The 20,525-nt window shown below is 47.3% G+C and overlaps 1 protein-coding gene across 1 annotated transcript in view; it reads left to right on the forward strand.

Moving 5' to 3' along the window:
* LOC115149800 (low-density lipoprotein receptor-related protein 1) overlaps positions 1 to 20,525 on the forward strand; it is a 170,711-nt gene that overhangs the window by 134,683 nt on the left and 15,503 nt on the right. The window contains exons 37-73 of the mRNA XM_029692627.1: positions 3 to 23; positions 140 to 332; positions 1,009 to 1,140; positions 2,691 to 2,819; positions 3,197 to 3,316; positions 3,438 to 3,551; positions 3,782 to 3,928; positions 5,001 to 5,123; positions 5,247 to 5,363; positions 5,521 to 5,649; positions 5,828 to 5,950; positions 6,263 to 6,403; positions 6,641 to 6,828; positions 6,970 to 7,153; positions 9,166 to 9,251; positions 9,369 to 9,488; positions 9,598 to 9,785; positions 10,033 to 10,238; positions 10,414 to 10,602; positions 10,712 to 10,860; positions 11,821 to 11,914; positions 12,010 to 12,246; positions 13,403 to 13,525; positions 14,015 to 14,140; positions 14,322 to 14,438; positions 15,842 to 15,948; positions 16,318 to 16,450; positions 16,676 to 16,798; positions 16,914 to 17,036; positions 17,118 to 17,258; positions 17,380 to 17,517; positions 17,634 to 17,753; positions 18,493 to 18,758; positions 18,939 to 19,117; positions 19,349 to 19,455; positions 19,754 to 19,873; positions 20,079 to 20,255. Coding sequence (XP_029548487.1) covers positions 3 to 23; positions 140 to 332; positions 1,009 to 1,140; positions 2,691 to 2,819; positions 3,197 to 3,316; positions 3,438 to 3,551; positions 3,782 to 3,928; positions 5,001 to 5,123; positions 5,247 to 5,363; positions 5,521 to 5,649; positions 5,828 to 5,950; positions 6,263 to 6,403; positions 6,641 to 6,828; positions 6,970 to 7,153; positions 9,166 to 9,251; positions 9,369 to 9,488; positions 9,598 to 9,785; positions 10,033 to 10,238; positions 10,414 to 10,602; positions 10,712 to 10,860; positions 11,821 to 11,914; positions 12,010 to 12,246; positions 13,403 to 13,525; positions 14,015 to 14,140; positions 14,322 to 14,438; positions 15,842 to 15,948; positions 16,318 to 16,450; positions 16,676 to 16,798; positions 16,914 to 17,036; positions 17,118 to 17,258; positions 17,380 to 17,517; positions 17,634 to 17,753; positions 18,493 to 18,758; positions 18,939 to 19,117; positions 19,349 to 19,455; positions 19,754 to 19,873; positions 20,079 to 20,255 — 5,230 coding nt within the window. The remainder of the gene's footprint in view (positions 1 to 2; positions 24 to 139; positions 333 to 1,008; positions 1,141 to 2,690; positions 2,820 to 3,196; positions 3,317 to 3,437; positions 3,552 to 3,781; positions 3,929 to 5,000; positions 5,124 to 5,246; positions 5,364 to 5,520; positions 5,650 to 5,827; positions 5,951 to 6,262; positions 6,404 to 6,640; positions 6,829 to 6,969; positions 7,154 to 9,165; positions 9,252 to 9,368; positions 9,489 to 9,597; positions 9,786 to 10,032; positions 10,239 to 10,413; positions 10,603 to 10,711; positions 10,861 to 11,820; positions 11,915 to 12,009; positions 12,247 to 13,402; positions 13,526 to 14,014; positions 14,141 to 14,321; positions 14,439 to 15,841; positions 15,949 to 16,317; positions 16,451 to 16,675; positions 16,799 to 16,913; positions 17,037 to 17,117; positions 17,259 to 17,379; positions 17,518 to 17,633; positions 17,754 to 18,492; positions 18,759 to 18,938; positions 19,118 to 19,348; positions 19,456 to 19,753; positions 19,874 to 20,078; positions 20,256 to 20,525) is intronic.

Consider the following 20,525-nt stretch of genomic DNA (forward strand, 5'->3'; position numbering starts at 1 on the left):
AGTACGATGGCAGCCGCCGCTACGTGAGTGACACACACACACACACACACACACACACACACACACACACAGAGATATGTACACACAAAAACCCACCCACACTCTCAAAGCCCACTCATTGGTTTAACGTTCCCTGTAGGTGGTGTTGAAGAATGAGCCAGTCCATCCGTTTGGCCTGGCGGTGTATGGGGACTACATCTTCTGGACTGACTGGGTCCGCAGGGCTGTCCTCAGGGCCAACAAATACGTGGGAGGAGACATGAAACTCCTCAGAGCCGACATCCCACAGCAGCCAATGGCTATCGTCGCTGTGGCCAACGACACCAATAGCTGTGAGTTCTAAGGAAAAGAGGGTGGGGTTTGGGTGGATGTGATTTTTTTTTTTTAAATTTTGGGGTGGATAAAGGATTGTGGGGTTGGCATGGGCAAACAGAGTGATATACACACACACGCACACACACACACACATACCTGCATACACACACAGACACACAAACACTGCTGCGCCACCAAAGTTAATGAGGTGCCAGAAGTAATCAGAGAGTGTGACACAGCTGAGAGGAGCTCCATACACGTGGAGAATGAGACCACTTGATAATCCACTGCCCCAATCCATCACCCTGTACACACACACACACTTACGCACACTCCCCATCTTCTGCCCCAACAGTTCAATGCCACACATTATTCCTTCTCATCTCACCACCTCACGCAGGTCAATTCACACTTGTTCATCTCAGTGAGCTTTCCATCTCCCTCTTTCACTCCAAATCAATGGTTGTCTTTCTTACCCCCCCCCCTCAACATTAACTTCCTACTTGCCTACCTCCTCCCCACTCTCACTCACAACACACAGTGAACCTGTGGTAATTGCAACAAATCCTATTTAGATTGTGTCAGTTTATATTACACTCAAGTAGCAGGAGAGCTGTTGGTTTCTGAACACTGTGTGTGGAATGCGTGTGTGGGAGTATGTTTGCATGTTGTACATGTTCTCTCTGTGTGTAGGTGAGTTCTCCGCGTGTCGGTTGAACAACGGAGGTTGTCAGGACTTGTGTATCCTGACCTCAGAAGGCAGGGTCAACTGTACGTGCCGTGGCGATGGCAAGAGGAAACTGCTGGAGGACAACACCTGCATTGGTGAGAAAGGGTTTAGGAAATCAGAGCATGGAAGAGGGAATAGGGAAGGGTATGAGGAAACGAGAGCGTGGAAAAGGGAATAGGGAAGGGTATGAGGAAACGAGAGTGTGGAAGAGGGAATAGTATGAGGAAACGAGAGCGTGGAAGAGGGAATAGGGAAGGGTATGAGGAAACAAGAGCGGGGAAGAGGGAATAGGGAAGGGTATGAGGAAATGAGAGCGGGGAAGAGGGAATAGGGAAGGGTATGAGGAAACGAGAGCGGGGAAGAGGGAATAGGGAAGGGTATGAGGAAACGAGAGCGTGGAAGTGGGAATAGTATGAGAAAACGAGAGCGGGGAAGAGGGAATTGTATGAGGAAACGAGAGCGGGGAAGAGGGAATTGTATGAGGAAACGAGAGCGGGGAAGAGGGAATAGGGAAGGGTATGAGGAAACGAGAGCATGGAAGAGGGAATAGTATGAGGAAACGAGAGCGGGGAAGAGGGAATTGTATGAGGAAACGAGAGCGGGGAAGAGGGAATTGTATGAGGAAACGAGAGCGGGGAAGAGGGAATAGGGAAGGGTATGAGGAAACAAGAGCGGGGAAGAGGGAATAGGGAAGGGTATGAGGAAACGAGAGCGGGGAAGAGGGAATAGGGAAGGGTATGAGGAAACGAGAGCGGGGAAGAGGGAATAGGGAAGGGTATGAGGAAACAAGAGCGGGGAAGAGGGAATAGGGAAGGGTATGAGGAAACGAGAGCGGGGAAGAGGGAATGGTATGAGGAAACGAGAGCGGGGAAGGGGGGATGGTATGAGGACAAGAGAGCGGGGAAGAGGGAATAGGGAAGGGTATGAGGAAACGAGAGTGGGGAAGGGTATGAGGAAACGAGAGTGGGGAAGGGTATGAGGAAACGAGAGTGGGGAAGGGTATGAGGAAACGAGAGTGGGGAAGGGTATGAGGAAACGAGAGTGGGGAAGGGTATGAGTAAATGAGAGAACTACAGTAGTGCATGGGAGGGAGAGATGATTAGAGCATTTTGTCATGTCATTAATGATGAAAGAACAGCCAATGGGGGTCATGTTTCAAACCTACTTTGGAACGTTCAGCACTGTTGTTTTATGATGGTCTCTTTCTCCTTTGCTCTCTCTCCCTCCATCGCTCTCTCTCCCTCCATCGCTCGCTCTCTCTCCCTCCATCGCTCGCTCTCTCTCCCTCCATCGCTCGCTCTCTCTCCTCCATCGCTCGCTCTCTCTCCCATCCATCGCTCGCTCTTCTCTCCCTCCATCGCTCGCTCTCTCTCCCTCCATCGCTCTCTCTCTCTCCCCCCTCTCTCCATCGCTCTCTCTCTCTCCCTCCATCGCTCTCTCTCTCTCCCTCCATCGCTCTCTCTCTCTCCTCCCTCTCTCTCTCTCTCCCTCCATCGCTCTCTCTCTCTCCCTCCATCGCTCTCTCTCTCCCTCCATCGCTCTCTCTCTCCCTCCATCGCTCTCTCTCTCCCTCCATCGCTCTCTCTCTCCCTCCATCGCTCTCTCTCTCCCTCCATCGCTCTCTCTCTCCCTCCATCGCTCTCAGCCCAAAACACCACATGCAGCAGTGTAGATGAGTTTGAGTGTGGGAACGGAGACTGTGTGAACTACACTCTGACCTGTGACGGCATGGCCCACTGCAAGGACAAGTCAGACGAGAAACAGTCCTACTGCGGTGAGTGAGATAGAAAGGGACATTGCTTTACAGTACCTCTATTAGCCATAATATACATTTTACCCACTTTTTCTCCCCAATTACGATCTTGTTTCATCGCTGCAACCCCCCAGCGGGCTCTGGAGAGGCGAAGGTTGAGTCGTGCGTCCTCCAAAACATGACCCGTCAAACCACGCTTCTTAACACCCGCCTGCTTAACCCGAAAGCCAGCCGCCCTATGGGACTCCCGGTCATGGCCGGCAAAGACACAGCCTGGGATCGAACCCCAGGCTATAGTGACGCGGCAACACTGCGATGCAGTCCCTTAGACCACTGCGCCACTTGGGAGGCCTAATGTCATGTTTCTAATGTTATTTTCTCCTGACCCTCGTCTCCAGCTAACCGTACTTGTAAGAAGGGCTACAGGCGGTGTGTAAACGGCCGGTGTGTGGGACACAGCTCCTGGTGTAATGGACAGGACAACTGTGGGGACAACTCAGACGAACTCTTTTGCAACAGTAAGCAGTGCTAGCTATCTCATGCAGTATACTCTCTGGAGGCTAGTTTGTGGTGATTTTCTGTGGACATTTTGTATGTTTGTGTGTAGTATTTCACCAGCATATTATGTGTGTGTTCCAGCCACCCTGTGCACAGCAGAGCAGTTCCAGTGCAGAGACGGACGCTGCATCACCAACTCCAGCAAGTGTAACCAGGTGGTGGACTGTGAGGACGCCAGCGATGAGATGAACTGCTGTGAGTCACTTTGGACGCCAGACAAACTTAAGACCCTAGTTTCAACTAAACCTAAGAATAGTTTCAACTCTTACCCAGACTTAACTCTTGACTCATGAAAGATCACAGACTAACCTTTAGACTAGACTCAACTAAATCTAACATCAAATGTAACTCTAAACCAGACTTAACTATAGACTACCTCAGTCAGGATTGCTCTGTATAATGTAACCTTGCCCTCTGTTCTGCAGCCACCGACTGTTCCAGCTACTTCCGTCTGGGGGTGAAGGGTGTGATCTTCAAGAAGTGTGAGTTCACCAGCCTCTGTTACGCCCCCTTCTGGGTGTGTGACGGAGCCAACGACTGTGGAGACTACTCTGACGAGAGGAACTGCCCAGGTGAACACACACATGCGGACGCATACACACACACACACACACACACACACACACACACACACACACACACACACACACACAATGAGCTGCAAGATCTAAAATGTTTCCTGGGTGTTGTCCTTCTGGACTCAGTGTACATTAAAAGACAAACATTTGGGCTCTTCAAAATCAAATCAAGCTTTATTTATACAGCACATTTCAGACATGGGATGTAACACAATGTTCTTAACAGAAAAAAAAGAAGAAAAAAAACTCTGAAATATTTACTACACAACAAAGATAAGATGAAAAAATATATTTCAAAAACAATGACAAAAACTGAACGACTAATAAGCACACTAAGGAAAAGCAGGGCTAAAAATATGTTTTAAATATGTCCACAGTTTCGGCCAGCCTCAGGTTCTCTCTGGGAGGCTATTCCAGAGGCAGGGGGCATAATAACTAAAGGCTGCCTCTCCATACCTCTTGGTCTTAGATAGTTAAAAGGCCAGTGCCACAGGACCTGAGGGAGCTACTGGATACATAACCTAAAAGCATGTCTGACATGTATTGGGGTGCACAATCGTGGATTGATTTAAAAACCAATATAATTATCTTAGAATGAATTGTAAAACTCGAAGGCAGCCAGTGCAAAGACCTTAAAAGCGGTGTAATGTGTGCTCTCCATCTGGTCTTGGTCAGTACCCGTGCTGCAGCATTCTGGATGTTTTGGAGTTGACCAATGGCTTTCTTGTGTAGACCAGACAGGAGAGCATTACAGTAGTCAAGCCTGCTTGTAATAAAAGCATGGATGAATCTCTGTATTCACCTGAAAGAGAGAACACAGCCATTAACAAACAGCACGTGTTGCATCTATTAAACTCTTTCAAATACAAGATGAGTATGAAAAGTAAAGAGGGACTGAAGACATTATACTACTGCAAAATTTGAAAAATATAACTTTCACTAAACAAGACAAACGTGCCAATCTATTACAAACATGCTAGTCTTGCCGTGAGTTTCATACATCTTTTTATTTAGTGCCAATCTACTTTAATAATACTATATTAACCACTGTCTGTTTGTCAAACAGACCGGAGGAAGACCAAGTGCTCTGCTCCATTCTTTGCGTGTCCCAGTGGTCACTGTATCCCTATGAGCTGGACCTGTGACAAGGAGAACGACTGTGAGAACGGCGCTGACGAGGCCCACTGTGGTCAGTTCAACTCAGCTGCCTTTTTACTGGATTCACTGCTAATATTCACTCTTTCAACACACATTTCTGACTGACTTTCTTTCTCTCCATCACACCACCCTCTCCTCTTGCTCTTTCCTTTAGATAAGTTTTGCTCGGCCAGCCAGTTTCAGTGCGGTAACCACCGCTGTATCCCCAACCGCTGGGTTTGTGACGGCGCTGACGACTGTGGTGACGGGACTGACGAGGACGGCAAGTGCAGTGAGTGTCATTTACGTCACACTAGCAACCTTTCACTATTAAACAGGGAGGACACTTAAATGGAAAAAGGCAGAGTGGAAATACTAGACTAATTCAAAACAAATGCACTCAAAACTGTTCTGTCTCCCCTCCTCCCCACTTGCATCTTTCCTGACAGAGAATAAGACGTGTAGTCCACATGCCTTCCAGTGTCCTGGCTCTCATGTGTGTGTCCCCCAGCACTGGAAGTGTGACGGGGACAAGGACTGTCCTGATGGGGTGGATGAGAGTGTCAAGGCTGGATGTGGTGAGTAGTGGATCAGTCCGAGGAATGGATTATTACTGATACCTGATCGATGCTTACCTATGGAAGTATGTCCTATGCCAAGTCTTATGCAAATCATAGTTAAATCATTACTTGTTATATAGATTATTTTCATAATGCAGGTCCTTATTGACTGACTGTCCCTCTGTCTGTCTGTCAGTGTTCAACAACACCTGTGATGCAAATGAGTTCATGTGCCAAAACAGACAGTGCATCCCCAAGCACTTTGTGTGTGACCATGACAATGACTGCAGTGACAGTTCTGACGAGTTCATGGAGTGTGGTGAGTGGATGACCCTTGACTTCCGTTGTCCCAGTGTACCCTGTCTCTTACACTCACACACTATCATATATTATTTAAAAAAATAAATAAAAAATGTATGTAATAATGTATGCACTCTACTGTAAGTCGCTCTGGATAAGAGCGTCTGCTAAATGACTAAAATGTAAATTAAATTATAATTGTTAGTCTTTAACATTTTAGAGTGAATGTTCTGTTTTTATCGTATTAAGTAACCTCTGCATTCTCTTTAGTACCCTATGAGTGAATTAACTGTTGTTATCATAGGAAGTAACCTTAGCATTGTCCTTCCAGAGTACCCTAAGTGTGGGCCCAATGAGTTCCGTTGTGCCAATGGCCGATGCCTCCTTCAGAGCTCCTGGGAGTGTGACGGAGAGTTCGACTGTCACGACCAATCTGACGAAGCACCTAAGAACCCCCGCTGCAATGGCCCAGGTTAGAGAGACACATATACACACAGATGGTGCTTACTTTCTATTTGCTCTAGGGACTAAGAGATCTCCTTCTCAGCCCACTATTTGCAAGGGATTTACTAAATCCCTGCTAAATTGCTAAATCAGATGTAGACCAATGTGTGGGCCAAGTCCCCTATTCCTTAGATATTCACTCACTATTCTCCTCTTCTGACCCACCCTCCTTCCACCTCTCCTCCAACCCCTCTTCCCGAAACAGAGAAGAAGTGTAATGACACGGCATACGCCTGCGGTAACGGGAACTGTGTCAACGAGACGCAGCTGTGTGACCGTAATGATGATTGTGGTGACGGCACTGACGAGCTCAACTGCTTCATCAATGAGTGTCTGAACAGCAAGCTCAGCGGCTGCTCCCAGCTCTGTGAGGACCTCAAGATAGGCTTCAAGGTAAGGATGCACCTATTTGTTGTTACCATTTATATTGTTATCTACGTAACAATTATTGACCGAAAGGTTAACAAGTGTGAAGTAGTACACACAGCCTTACCTGTCCCCTCCTGTCCTTTCCACTCCTGTGTGACTGTGCAGTGCAGATGCCATCCTGGCTTCCTTCGGAAGGTTGATGGGAAGACGTGCGTGGACATAGACGAGTGTACGACCAGCTACCCCTGCACCCAGCGCTGCATCAATACCCACGGATCCTTCCACTGTCTCTGTGTGGAGGGCTTCCAGCTCAGCCCCAGCAACCCAACCATCTGCAAGTCCACCTCCGGTAAGACCTGGATGGGGAGGGGTGTAATGGGGTGTATGTGGGGGTTAAGATCTGAAGGGGTGTATGTGGGGGTTAAGATCTGAAGGGGTGTATGGGGGGGTTAAGATCTGAATGGGTATATGGGGGGGTTAAGATCTGAAGGGGTGTATGGGGGGTTAACTTCCCTGGGCCTAGTCAACAGCCAGTGGAATCGCGTGGCGCGAAATACAAATACCTCAAAAATGCTATAACTTCAATTTCTCAAACATATGACTATTTTACACCATTTTAAAGACGACTCTCGTTAATCTAACCACATTGTCCGATTTCAAAAAGGCTTTACAGCGAAAGCAAAACATTAGATTATGTCAGGAGAGTACCCTGCCAAAAATAATCACACAGCCATTTTCAAAGCAAGCATATATGTCACAAAAACCACAGCTAAATGCAGCACTAACCTTTGATGATCTTCATCAGATGACACTCCTAGGACATTGTTATACAATACATACATGTTTTGTTCAATCAAGTTCATATTTATATCAAAAACCAGCTTTTTACATTAGCATGTGATGTTCAGAACTAGCATACCCACCGAAAACTTCCGGTGAATTTACTAAATTACTCATGATAAGCATTCACAAAATACATAACAATTATTTTAAGAATTATAGATACAGAACTCCTTTATGCAATCGCGGTGTCAGATTTTAAAATAGCTTTTCGGCGAAAGCACATTTTGCAATGTTCTGAGTACATAGCTCGGCCATCACAGCTAGCTATTTTGACACCCACCAAGTTTGGGACTCACTAAACTCAGAATTACTATTAGAAAAATGTTATTACCTTTGCTGTTCTTTGTCCAGAATGCACTCCCAGGACTTCTACTTCAACAACAAATGTTGTTTTGGTTCCAAATAATCCATAGTTATATCCAAATAGCTCAGTTTTGTTCGTGCGTTCAGGTCACTATCTGAAGGGTGACGCGCGAGCGCATTTCGTGACAAAAAAAATCAAAATATTCCATTACCGTGCTTAGAACCATGTCAAACGCTGTTTAAAATCAATTTTTATGCTATTTTTCTCATAAAATAGCAATAATATTCCAACCGGGCAACATTGTATTCATTCAAAGGCTGAAAGAAAAAAAATGTGAGAATTCTCATGAACGCGCATCTCAGTCTCACTGTCCCCAGGCTGACCACTCACAAACTCTCCTGCTGTTCTTCTCCCAGAGACAGCAGACACCCCATTCCACTTTCTGGTGGCTTTAGAGAGCCAATGGGAGCCTTATAAAGTCTCACGTTACAGCACAGATGCTGTATTTTTGATAGAGATGCAACAGAAGGACAACAAATTGTCAGACAGGGCACTTCCTGTATGGAATCTTCTCAGGTTTTGGCCTGCCATATGAGTTCTGTTATACTCACAGACACCATTCAAACAGTTTTAGAAACTTTAGAATGTTTTCTATCCAAATCGACTAATTATATGCATATTCTCGTTTCTGGGCAAGAGTAGTAACCAGTTTAAATCGGGTAAGTTTTTTATCTGGCCGTGCAAATACTGCCCCCTAGCCCCAACAGGTTAAGATCTGAAGGGGTGTATGGGGGAATTTAGATCTGAAGGGGTGTATGGGGGAATTTAGATCTGAAGGGGTGTATGGGGAGATTTAGATCTGAAGGGCTGTATGGGGGGTTAAGACCTGGAGGTGTGTAATGGGGTGTATGAGGGGTTAAGATCTGAAGGGGAGTATGGGGGGTTAAGATCTGAAGGGGTGTATGGGGGGTTAAGATCTGAAGGGGTGTAATGGGGTGTATGGGAGGTTAAGATTTGACGGGGGATTAAGCTCTGAAGGGGTGTATGGGGGGGTTAAGCTCTGAAGGGTGTATGGGGGGGTTATGTTGGTTGCACCATAGAGCTCTACCCACGGAACCAATCACATCTTAATGAATAAGCTGCATGCATGGGTGAAGAGGGACTCAGTTTGAGCTTGTTGACCTAATCTACATAAAAATATATATTTTGTCCAGAGGAGGAGCCCTTCCTGATCTTTGCCAATCGTTACTACTTGAGGAAACTCAACCTGGATGGTTCCAACTACACCCTGCTCAAACAGGTGAGACTGGAGCCTCAACACCTCATAGACTTAGAAACAGATTAAAATAAACCATTGCACCCTCTGACCATCACGCTAAATTGATCACTTCTCTCCCATTGTGTGTATATGCATTAGGGTCTGAACAACGCGGTGGCGCTGGACTTTGACTACAGACAGCAGAGGATCTACTGGACAGACGTGACCACTCAGGGCAGCATGATACGACGCATGCACATCAACGGCAGCGATGTACAGGTCAGTGTGGGTCCATTTACCTTTTTGACCTCTTAGAAATATACAACATTTGATTGGTACGTTTGGCCGAAAGGAACTTAACCAGGACGTCTGATTGGCTCTCTGGCAGGTTCTTCACCGCACATCTCTCAGCAACCCTGACGGTCTAGCTGTTGATTGGGTGGGAGGGAACCTGTACTGGTGTGACAAGGGGCGGGACACCATTGAGGTGTCCAAGCTGACGGGGGCCTACCGGATGGTCCTGGTCAACACCGGTCTGAGGGAACCACGCGCTGTGGCGGTCGATGTACGAAACGGGTATGAACATGAACTAACTATAAATAAGAAGCGGGAACAGGTTCAATTCCTTTCATATTTGCTCATTGATGAGTGCTGCTCAAATATTGACTATAGCGTTTCAAATGTTGAGTATATAGGGCTGATTCTTTTAGTACAAGAGAGAATGGCATCCTCACTTTGCTGAACATTTAGTGTGATATGATGACCACTCGCATGGGTGTTCTTTGTGGTTCTGATGCCTCACACTGAGCTGTGTCCCTACCAGGTACCTGTACTGGTCAGACTGGGGTGACAACCCCCACATAGGGAGGATAGGGATGGACGGCTCCAACAGGACTGTGATTGTAGAGGACAGGATCACCTGGCCCAACGGCCTCACTCTGGACTTCATCAACGACCGCATCTACTGGGCCGACGCCAGAGAGGACTACATCGAGTTCGCCAGCCTGGACGGAACCAACAGACACACTGGTAACATACTGTCTCACACACAATATCACACACACATCCTTTGATACATATATTGATATTACAACACACTCATTAAACATAACTCACATACACACCACACATTCTCATCAGTAAATACATCACTGTTAGCAGACTTTGTGCTTGTTTCTGACCTGTGTGTTTCCCCACCCTGCAGTGCTGCGCCAGGACATCCCCCACATCTTTGCCATGACTCTGTTTGAGGAGTACATCTACTGGACCGACTGGGAGACCAAGTCCATCAACAGGTGTCACAAGACCCAGGGCACCAACAAGACCATGCTGGTCAGCACGCTGCACCGGCCCATGGACGTCCACATCTACCACCCTTACCGCCAGCCAGAGGGTATGAGTAAGTCTACTGTTACCACCAGCTGAACACCCCGTCATGTATCGACGTGTGCCTGCACTCCCCTGACCTGGGCCTGTTGTGTGTGTGTTTGGTTGACCCACAGTGGCCAACCACCTGTGTCAGACCAACAACGGAGGATGCAGTAACCTGTGCCTGCTGTCGCCTGGTGGGGGGTACAAGTGTGCCTGTCCCACTAACTTCTACCTGGCTAGTGATGGGAGGCAGTGTATGTCCAACTGCACTGCCAGTCAGGTGATTTTAGCCAACTTGTCTCTTAGCTGTTTCATGATGTTGTGTGTCCTTCTCTGCCTTTGTGCTCAGATTGAATATTTCCTCTCTTCCTCCACCGTCTTTCTTCCTCGGTCCCGCTTGCTTTTCCCCTCTCTATCTGTTTCTTTCTTCCTCGGTCACGCTTGCTTTTCCCCTCTCTATCTGTTTCTTTCTTCCTCGGTCCCGCTTGCTTTTCCCCTCTCTATCCGTTTCTTTCTTCCTCGGTCACGCTTGCTTTTCCCCTCTCTATCTGTTTCTTTCTTCCTCGGTCACGCTTGCTTTTCCCCTCTCTATCCGTTTCTTTCTTCCTCGGTCCCGCTTGCTTTTTCCCCTCTCTATCTGTTTCTTTCTTCCTCGGTCACGCTTGCTTTTCCCCTCTCTATCTGTTTCTTTCTTCCTCGGTCACGCTTGCTTTTCCCCTCTCTATCCGTTTCTTTCTTCCTCGGTCCCGCTTGCTTTTCCCCTCTCTATCTGTTTCTTTCTTCCTCGGTCCCGCTTGCTTTTCCCCTCTCTATCTGTTTCTTTCTTCCTCGGTCCCGCTTGCTTTTCCCCTCTCTATCCGTTCTTCTTTCTTCCTCGGTCCCGCTTGCTTTTCCCCTCTCTATCTGTTTCTTTCTTCCTCGGTCACGCTTGCTTTTCCCCTCTCTATCCGTTTCTTTCTTCCTCGGTCCCGCTTGCTTTTCCCCTCTCTATCTGTTTCTTTCTTCCTCGGTCACGCTTGCTTTTCCCCTCTCTATCTGTTTCTTTCTTCCTCGGTCCCGCTTGCTTTTCCCCTCTCTATCCGTTTCTTTCTTCCTCGGTCCCGCTTGCTTTTCCCCTCTCTATCTGTTTCTTTCTTCCTCGGTCCCGCTTGCTTTTCCCCTCTCTATCTGTTTCTTTCTTCCTCGGTCACGCTTGCTTTTCCCCTCTCTATCCGTCTCTTCTTCTCTCTTTTCTCTGCAGTTTGTGTGTAAGAACGACAAGTGCATTCCGTTTTGGTGGAAGTGTGACACAGAGGATGATTGTGGGGACCGGTCAGACGAGCCTGCGGAATGCCGTGAGTGACACAGTCCTAGACCATGAACACTATCTATCATAGCTGCACTGTTTTGGAGTCCTGGTTGACTGATGTTGTATTGGTATCCCCTGTAGCTGAGTTCAAGTGCAGGCCCGGCCAGTTCCAGTGTGGTACAGGCATCTGTACCAACCCAGCCTACATCTGTGACGGAGACAACGACTGCCAGGACAACTCTGACGAGGCCAACTGCGACATCCACGTGTGTCTGCCCAGTCAGTTTAAGTGTAGCCACCCCAGCCGCTGTATCCCTGGGATCTTCCGCTGTAACGGCCAGGACAACTGTGGAGAGGGAGAGGATGAGAAAGACTGTCGTGAGTAGACTGCCTTGACTCTAGTATTGACTAGTATGAATGGGTTAAAGAGAGGGAATATGTACAGGTGTTAAAGTTCTCCGTCATTGCAACGGATTTCCGTCATATGGATTCTGGAGAGGTTGTTTTCAAATTTTTAGGGGGTAGATCAGTTTTACTATTGCAGATTGTAGCTTCCATCAATGTAATTATCTGCATTATTTCCAATCCCCCATATATATTTTTTGTGTATGTATGTATGCTGACAAGTGTATAAATCGAGCACACAGCCATGCAATCTTCATAGACAAACATTGGCAGTAGAACGATCTTACTGAAGAGCTCAGTGACTGTCAACGTGGCACTGTCATAGGATGCAACCGTTCCAACAAGTTAGTTTAACATTTTTGCCCTGCTACAGCTGCCTCAGTCAACTGTAAGTTCTGTTATTGTGAAGTGGAAACGTCTAGGAGCAACAATGGCTCAGCCATGAAGTTGTAGGCCACACAAGCTCACAGAATGGGATTGCTCTTGCTCTCACTAATGCTCGTGGCTGAATGGAAGCAAGTCCCCGCAGCAATGTTCCAACATCTACTGGAAAGCCTTCCCAGAAGAGTGGAGATTGTTATAGCAGCAAAGGGGGGTCCAACTCCATATTATGCCCATGATTTTGGAATGAGATGTTTGACGAGCAGGTGTCCACATATGTTTGGTCATGTAGTGTACTTTAACTGAGCTTCTCAGTCCTTCTTCATAAAACATACCATGGGAAAGGACCCTGAGCAAGGGATTGGAATTGGTCAAACACGCAATTTAATACATGTACAAAATGATCCTCTTTCCATAAAAGCGTGATGACTTTCTTACATGAAAGGGAGGTTAACTTGGCCCCAGACAATCCATCTGAGATCCACTTAAGTTTCAGTCATGGGATTTGTTTTGTTTTAACCCCTGAATATGGAGGATATTCAACCTGTAGTGTACTGCACCAACTTCTAGTCTTTTTACATCCGTGTTTCATGTTCTTTTCGAACTGCTATATTTTCTACGCACATTGAAATTAAATGTATAATTATTTAAAATCTATGTTTACAAAGACTTGGAGACTAGGAGAAAAAGCCATGCATCATGTACAGATATTGGTAAGTGACTGTTAATTCTCTTCTGTCCCCCATAGCGGATGTGACGTGTGCTCCTAACCAGTTCCAGTGTGCCATCACCAAGCGCTGTATCCCTCGTGTCTGGGTGTGTGACAGGGACAGTGACTGTGTGGATGGATCTGATGAGCCGGCCAACTGCAGTAAGGACCCAGTCTACTGTGACATCTAACATCGCTCTCTTTCTCCCTTCTCCTCGATTCCTCTTCCTTATTTTTTTTTTCATACCAGGGGTACTCGAGTACTATTTAAGAAGGTCCGGTCACACAAATGTTCTAGGTGGCAAAGGTCCGGATGGACTTACTGTTGTGAGTTAGAATAGTACAATACACAAGGTGCAATTTTGAAATTTGGTTATGCAGTTTCTCTTATATCAGTCACTGACAGTCACTCAATTAGCCCATGCCAGCTATATATATATATTGTAGTAAATTAGTCTAGCAAGCTATCTAAACTTGTAGTTTATGGTTGAATCAGATATCTTATTAAAAGATACAAACATTTCTCTCCACACTATGGAAAAATTTTAACATCTTCTCTACAGTTTTTGACTACTGTCCCTCCCTCTTTATACCTCCCTGCTTTTATTCTCTATCTAACATCCCCCGATATCTCCCTCCCTCCCTCCCCAGCCCAGATGGCGTGTGGTGTGGATGAGTTCCGCTGTAAGGACTCTGGTCGCTGCATCCCGGCCCGATGGAAGTGTGACGGAGAGGACGACTGTGGAGACGGATCAGACGAACCCAAGGAGGAGTGTGGTGAGTGATGGAGAGAGGGATGGGGGTAGAGACATTAAGACGCAGGAGGGATGGGGGGGAGACTGAAAGGAATGGAGAGATTCCCAAGCATCTTTTGTGTTCTGTGTTTTACATAATTGTCTATTATTACAATATCTGATATAATCCCTTCCTACTCTGACAGTATTTGTTGTGTCCTCAGAAGAGAGGACGTGTGAGCCATACCAATTCCGCTGTAAGAACAACCGTTGTGTCCCTGGTCGCTGGCAGTGTGACTATGACAACGACTGTGGAGACAACTCTGATGAGGATAAATGTGGTATGTCCTCTCTGTCCTGCCTTTAGGCTTCCCTTGATGTATTTGAGGCCAGGGCTATCGCTAGTGTTCCTGCCTCATATCCCTTATCATTATGGGTTGATTAGAGCTACAGAATAGGTGTATAGTACACCTGCCTTCATCTGGACAGACTTTCTTTCACTGAATGGTTTCAGCCACATAGGTTCCCATTAACAGATCATTTAGTAGTTTGTAAAGGATACATAGTTGATTGTGTATGTGTGTTCTCTCAACTGCACTGCACGGTCAAGATTAGGATTTGCTTTGATTTACTTTGTGACCATTTGCACACCTCATCTCGTGTTTATTCTGCATTTCACACTGGCCTGTTGATGTGGGTTAGAGGTAGGTCTCTTCACTATCAGCACTAACACCCCAAAACCCCCAACCTACCTCTGACCTCCCCCCAATCTACCCAAACGTCTTCCTACAGTAACTATCCCTCCTATACCCATCAGGAAAAATGGATAAACAAAATATTTAAAAAGTAACTATCCTCCCTGACTCGTATCTTAAAAGGTAGACTTACTCCATCCAGATTCCAAGATCCTGTCCAATCCTATTAGCCCTTCTAGACCCCTCCTGTACCATGTGACCCGTTGTACTCCCATTCCCCAATCCTTAATTTGTCCCTTTACCAGTCTTTTCCCCCATCGTTACAGCCATTTACCCTCATGACTTTCTGTGACGTGTCTGTGTCCGGTAGTTCGTATTCTTTCCCACAACCCTTCCTCTCCCCTCCTCCCTATCTCCTCACATCTCCTCTCCCCTCCTCCCTCTCTCCTCACATCTCCTCTTCCCTCCTTCCTCTCCCCTCCTCCCTCTCTCCTCACATCTCCTCTTCCCTCCTCCCTCTCTCCTCACATCTCCTCTCCCCTCCTCCCTCTCTCCTCACATCTCCTCTCCCCTCCTCCCTATCTCCTCACATCTCCTCTCCCCTCCTCCCTATCTCCTCACATCTCCTCTCCCCTCCTCCCTCTCTCCTCACATCTCCTCTCCCCTCTTCCCTCTCCCTCCCCTCCTCCTCCCCTCACATCTCCTCTCCCCTCCTCCCTCTCTCCTCACATCTCCCCTCCTCCCTCTCCCCTCTCCCCTCCTCCCTCTCTCCTCACATCTCCTCTCCCCTCCTCCCTCTCTCCTCACATCTCCTCTCCCCTCCTCCCTCTCTCCTCACATCTCCTCTCCCCTCCTCCCTCTCTCCTCACATCTCCTCTCCCCTCCTCCCTCTCCCCTCCTCCCTCTCCCCTCCTCCCTCTCCCCTCCTCCCTCTCTCCTCACATCTCCTCTCCCTCTCCCCTCCTCCCTCTCCCTCTCCCCTCCTCCCTCTCTCCTCACATCTCCTCACATCTCCTCCCTCTCTCCTCACATCTCCTCTCTCCCTCCAGTGCCGAGGCAGTGTTCAGAGAGTGAGTTTTCCTGTACAAACGGTCGCTGCATCGCCGGGAGGTGGAAGTGTGATGGAGACCATGACTGTGCTGATGGATCAGACGAGGTACAGTGACACAAAGCATTATTGAAAATAGTGAAGAATTACACACATCAAATGACTGGAAAGGGAAAGCTCCCTCACTGTTCCATGCTCCCAAACGTGCTCTCTTGTTAAAGCTTAGTGATATGAATAATCACTGCCATCCTACATGTCCTAGCTCATTGTCACAATGAATACATTGTTGATGGACCATAGAGGATTGTTCATTTACACATGAATGGCATTGTCATTAGAGTAACATATTAAGGGGAAGGGGGATACCTAGTCAGTTGTACAACTGACTGCATTCAACCAAAATGAGTCTTCTGCATTTAACCTGACCCTTCTGAATCAGAGTGATATGATAATGATGTCCTGTGTGTCCTATTGCAGAATGGCTGTGATGTGAAGTGTGACAGTGATCAGTTCCAGTGTAAGAACAGCCACTGTGTCCCCGTCCGCTGGCGCTGTGACGCAGACCCTGACTGTATGGACGGCAGTGACGAGGACAAGTGTGACATCGGAGGTGAGTTTTACACAAACACTTACGCTGGAGAATTATCACTGAATTATTGTAATGTTTGTTTGTCAGTTAATCCCGTAAGGGATGGGTTGCTAACTGGCAATTTGACATGAAAATACAGCTTCATTCATTATACACAAACATTTTTGTACTGTACTTATACTGTTCATTAAGTACAAGTTGTGGGTATGTATTTCATAGAGAAAAGTAACTCTTTCTCCGTCTCAGTGGGTAGACACTGCCCCCTGGATGAGTTCCAGTGTAACAACACTCTGTGTAAACCCCTGGCCTGGAAGTGTGACGGAGAAGACGACTGTGGAGACAACTCTGATGAGAACCCAGATGATTGCAGTGAGCCCACCATTACCCCTGACATCAATAACAGAACACTGTCCCTGAGGATCTTTCAACTCCTACCTAACACCTGTCATCTCTGCTCTCCTCTATCTCGCGTTCCATCCCTCAGCGAAATTCCAGTGCCCTCCCACAAGGCAGTTCCGCTGCCACAACGACCGCGTCTGCCTGCCATTAGCCAGGCGTTGTGACGGTGTTGACAACTGTGGGGACAACAGTGATGAGATCAACTGCCGTGAGTTTGTTTCTAGTGGTAGAGAGTTCTGGAGTTGACTGGATGGTTATGGACTTGACATAATGTCCCCTGTACCTCCAGAGACTCCTCCTACCACCCCAGTCTGTCAGAAGGATGAGTTCCAGTGCTCCAACGGCCGCTGCATCAGCTCCAACCTGCGCTGTGACTACTTCAACAACTGTGAGGACTACGGCTCTGACGAGATCGGCTGCAACAAGAAAGGTGTGTCACATCTCGGCATGCAAGAGAAGTGTGCGTGTGTCGTCAGTCCTGTCTGTCTGTCTCTGTGTGTACATGCAATTGTCTGTAAGTTTAACTCTTTATCCTGTCTCGTCCTATTCAGACTCTGCCCTGAATGACTGCCGCAGTAACAGGACAGTGTGTGGCGACGGTGATGAGGCCCATTGTGTGGTGAATGGCACTGAGGCCTTCTGCGCCTGCAAACTTGGCTTCCAGACCACAGGCAACAACAGATGTGAAGGTACATTATAGCACCACAGCACTGGCTCAAATACACTCTGTTACTGTTATGACTAAATGTCTGGTGTAGTCTAGTGATCTGTAACCTGAATTATTTTGCTGGGTGTTTGTTCTCAGATAAGAATGAGTGTAAGCAGTTTGGAGTGTGTTCCCACACCTGCAATAACACCAAGGGCTCCCACAAGTGCAGCTGCCACAAGTACTTTACCAGGATCAACGACACCTGCAAGGCTGACAGTGAGTACTGCTCGGATCAGTAATACCAGTGAATCAGTTAGGTTTCTAAAGACAGAGAAACAGTAACTAACTGAATTTGTCTCTGTTTGAAGCCTGAGTCAGGATGTGTGGTTAAATAGTCTAAAGTGTGTGTGAGTGAAGTAGCTTTTAACGACGCAAGAAAATTGCATTGTATTGTTGGATTCTAGCTTGAAATATACTTATTCATGTTACCAGACTAGAACGTATTGATGTTTAAGGAATGTATATGTTGGGTCAATGAAGGGTGGATAGGAAATGTATGTATGTATGTATGTATGTATGTATGTATGTATGTATGTATGTATGTATGTATGTATGTATGTATGTATGTATGTATGTATGTATGTATGTATGTAAAGGTACTGAGTGAGACAAAGGGAAGTGCAGAAAGTTCATATTCTGTTCCTAAGGAGGTAGGCAAAGGGCAACAGTTTAGTTAGTCTTTAAGGCAGGCCAGCTGCGGAACTAGGGAGGAGCAAGGAATTCGGCTCGAGGTGAAGTGAAAGGAAACCTCTGGGATGGGGGGCCAGAGGGGCCCACTACAACGGCTGTTTGACCGAGGTGTTGAATAAACTTGGTTTGAGCTTTTTCTAGTCGTCCGATTTTGAGTTTTTACTCTATTTGTTCAGAACCTAACAGTATAGTGATAGTCTTATAACCATAAGTCAGAGGTGATGTCCTAGCTCAGGTTGGGATCTCACTTCCTGTGTCCTCCCAGACCTGAGACAGGTGCTCTACATCGCCGACGACAATGAGATCCGCAGCCTGGACCCTGGCATACCCAACTGGCGCTACGAGCAGGCCTTCCAGGGTGATGCCAATGTGCGCATTGATGCCATGGACCTGCACGTCAAGACCAACCGCTTCTACTGGACCAACTGGCACACGGGCAGAATCTCCTCCTACGAGCTGCCATCCTCATCCTCCTCACCTAACAACAACCGCCACCGCCGTCAGAGTGACTCCAGAGTCACCAACCTGGAGGTGTGTGTGTGTGTGTGTGTGCGCGCATGTTTGCTCAGCTATCAGTTGTAGCCTAGCTGGGTTTTTAAAAGTAAGTGTGTGTGTGCATTTGTATCCCTGTTTCTGTCTGACTGCTTGTGTGCCATGCCCTGTGTCACACAATGATTTAACTCTGCATTCTCCCCCTCTCCTTGTGTTCAGATCCCCGGTCTGAAGATGCCCCGTGGCATCGCTGTGGACTGGGTGGCAGGGAACATCTACTGGACAGACTCTGGCCGGGATGTGATCGAGGTGGCCCAGATATCAGGCCAACACCGCAAAACCCTCGTATCCGGCATGATCGACGAGCCCTATGCCATCGTAGTGGACCCCCAGAGAGGGTGAGTCTGCCTGGGGAGAGGAGAGGAGGGGAGGACAGTGGGGGTAGGAGAGCAGTCTGGAGTGTGGAAATAGATGGATCTGGAAGAGAATTCCTGAGTACTCAAACACATCTTTATTCTGATACTGTATTTAAATGATAATTCAAGATAGAAACAGTTTTACAGTGACAAATCAATTGTACATCAAGTAGATATTTATTTAACCGGTTGTTGACCCTGTGTACCCGTAAGGACCATGTACTGGGCTGACTGGGGAAACCACCCCAAGATTGAGACTGCTGCCATGGACGGAACCATGAGAGAGACACTGGTACAGGACAACATCCAGTGGCCCACAGGTAACACGCACACACATACACACACATTTTACAGGCTGATTGACAGCTCCATCCTTCCACAAATTAGTGGATGTGTTGTATTGAGCTTTGTTTCCCTCAATAGGCTTAGCCTCAACTGACATGTCTCAATGACTGCTCTCTCCCTGCTCCATCCCTCTCTCTCCCCTTCCTCCTTCCCCCTTTCTCCTCCCTCCTTCCCCCTCCTCCCTCTCTCTCCCCTACCTCCCTCTCTCTCCCCTTCCTCCCTCTCTCTCCTTCCTCCCTCTCTCTCCCCCTGTCTCTCTCCCCCTGTCTCCAGGCCTGGCGGTGGATTACTTCAACGAGCGTCTATACTGGGCCGATGCTAAGCTGTCAGTGATAGGCAGTGTGAGGTTGAATGGCAGCGACCCGGTGGTGGCTGTGACCAGCATAAAGAACAGTTGAGTGACCTGCTCTGGTCTGAGTCTGAAGACCTAGATAAGTGGGCCCATTTGTGGATGTGAAGTCTTCTCCTGACATCGGAACAATAAAAAAATGCAGATATCCTCAGCAAGTGAAAAATCATGTATTTTAGCATAGGGTATAGTATATCTAAGTGGTAAAGAGTTGGTCTGAGCGGTGGTGTTCGGTCTTGTTTGTTCCAGAGCTCCACCACCCGTTCAGTATTGACGTGTTTGAGGACTACATCTATGGCGTCACCTACATCAACAACTTTGTGTTCCGGGTCAACAAGTATGGCAAAGGCCTCATGGAGGACCTGACCACAGGAATGAACCACGCCACAGACATTGTGCTCTACCACCGCAACAAACAGCCAGAGAGTGAGTGGACATCGCCGGCCAAACTGGACATGATGCATGCATATTCTTCACTAACAAATACATATACTGTAGATGCATACTGGTGCATTGACTTTCACAGTCCCTTTATACTGCTAGTAGACTTTAATATCCAACTGCTCTCTCAATGTAACTGACTGGCTTGCAAGGATCTCAAGTTATACATAGGTGTTTGGTCTCAGATACAGATGATGTAGAGATGGATAGTCTTACAGACCAGTATCACTTGGTTAATGTGTGTGGCCTCTGTCT

The sequence above is a fragment of the Salmo trutta genome, chromosome 16 (assembly GCF_901001165.1).
Source record: "Salmo trutta chromosome 16, fSalTru1.1, whole genome shotgun sequence".
Classification (NCBI taxonomy): domain Eukaryota; kingdom Metazoa; phylum Chordata; class Actinopteri; order Salmoniformes; family Salmonidae; genus Salmo; species Salmo trutta.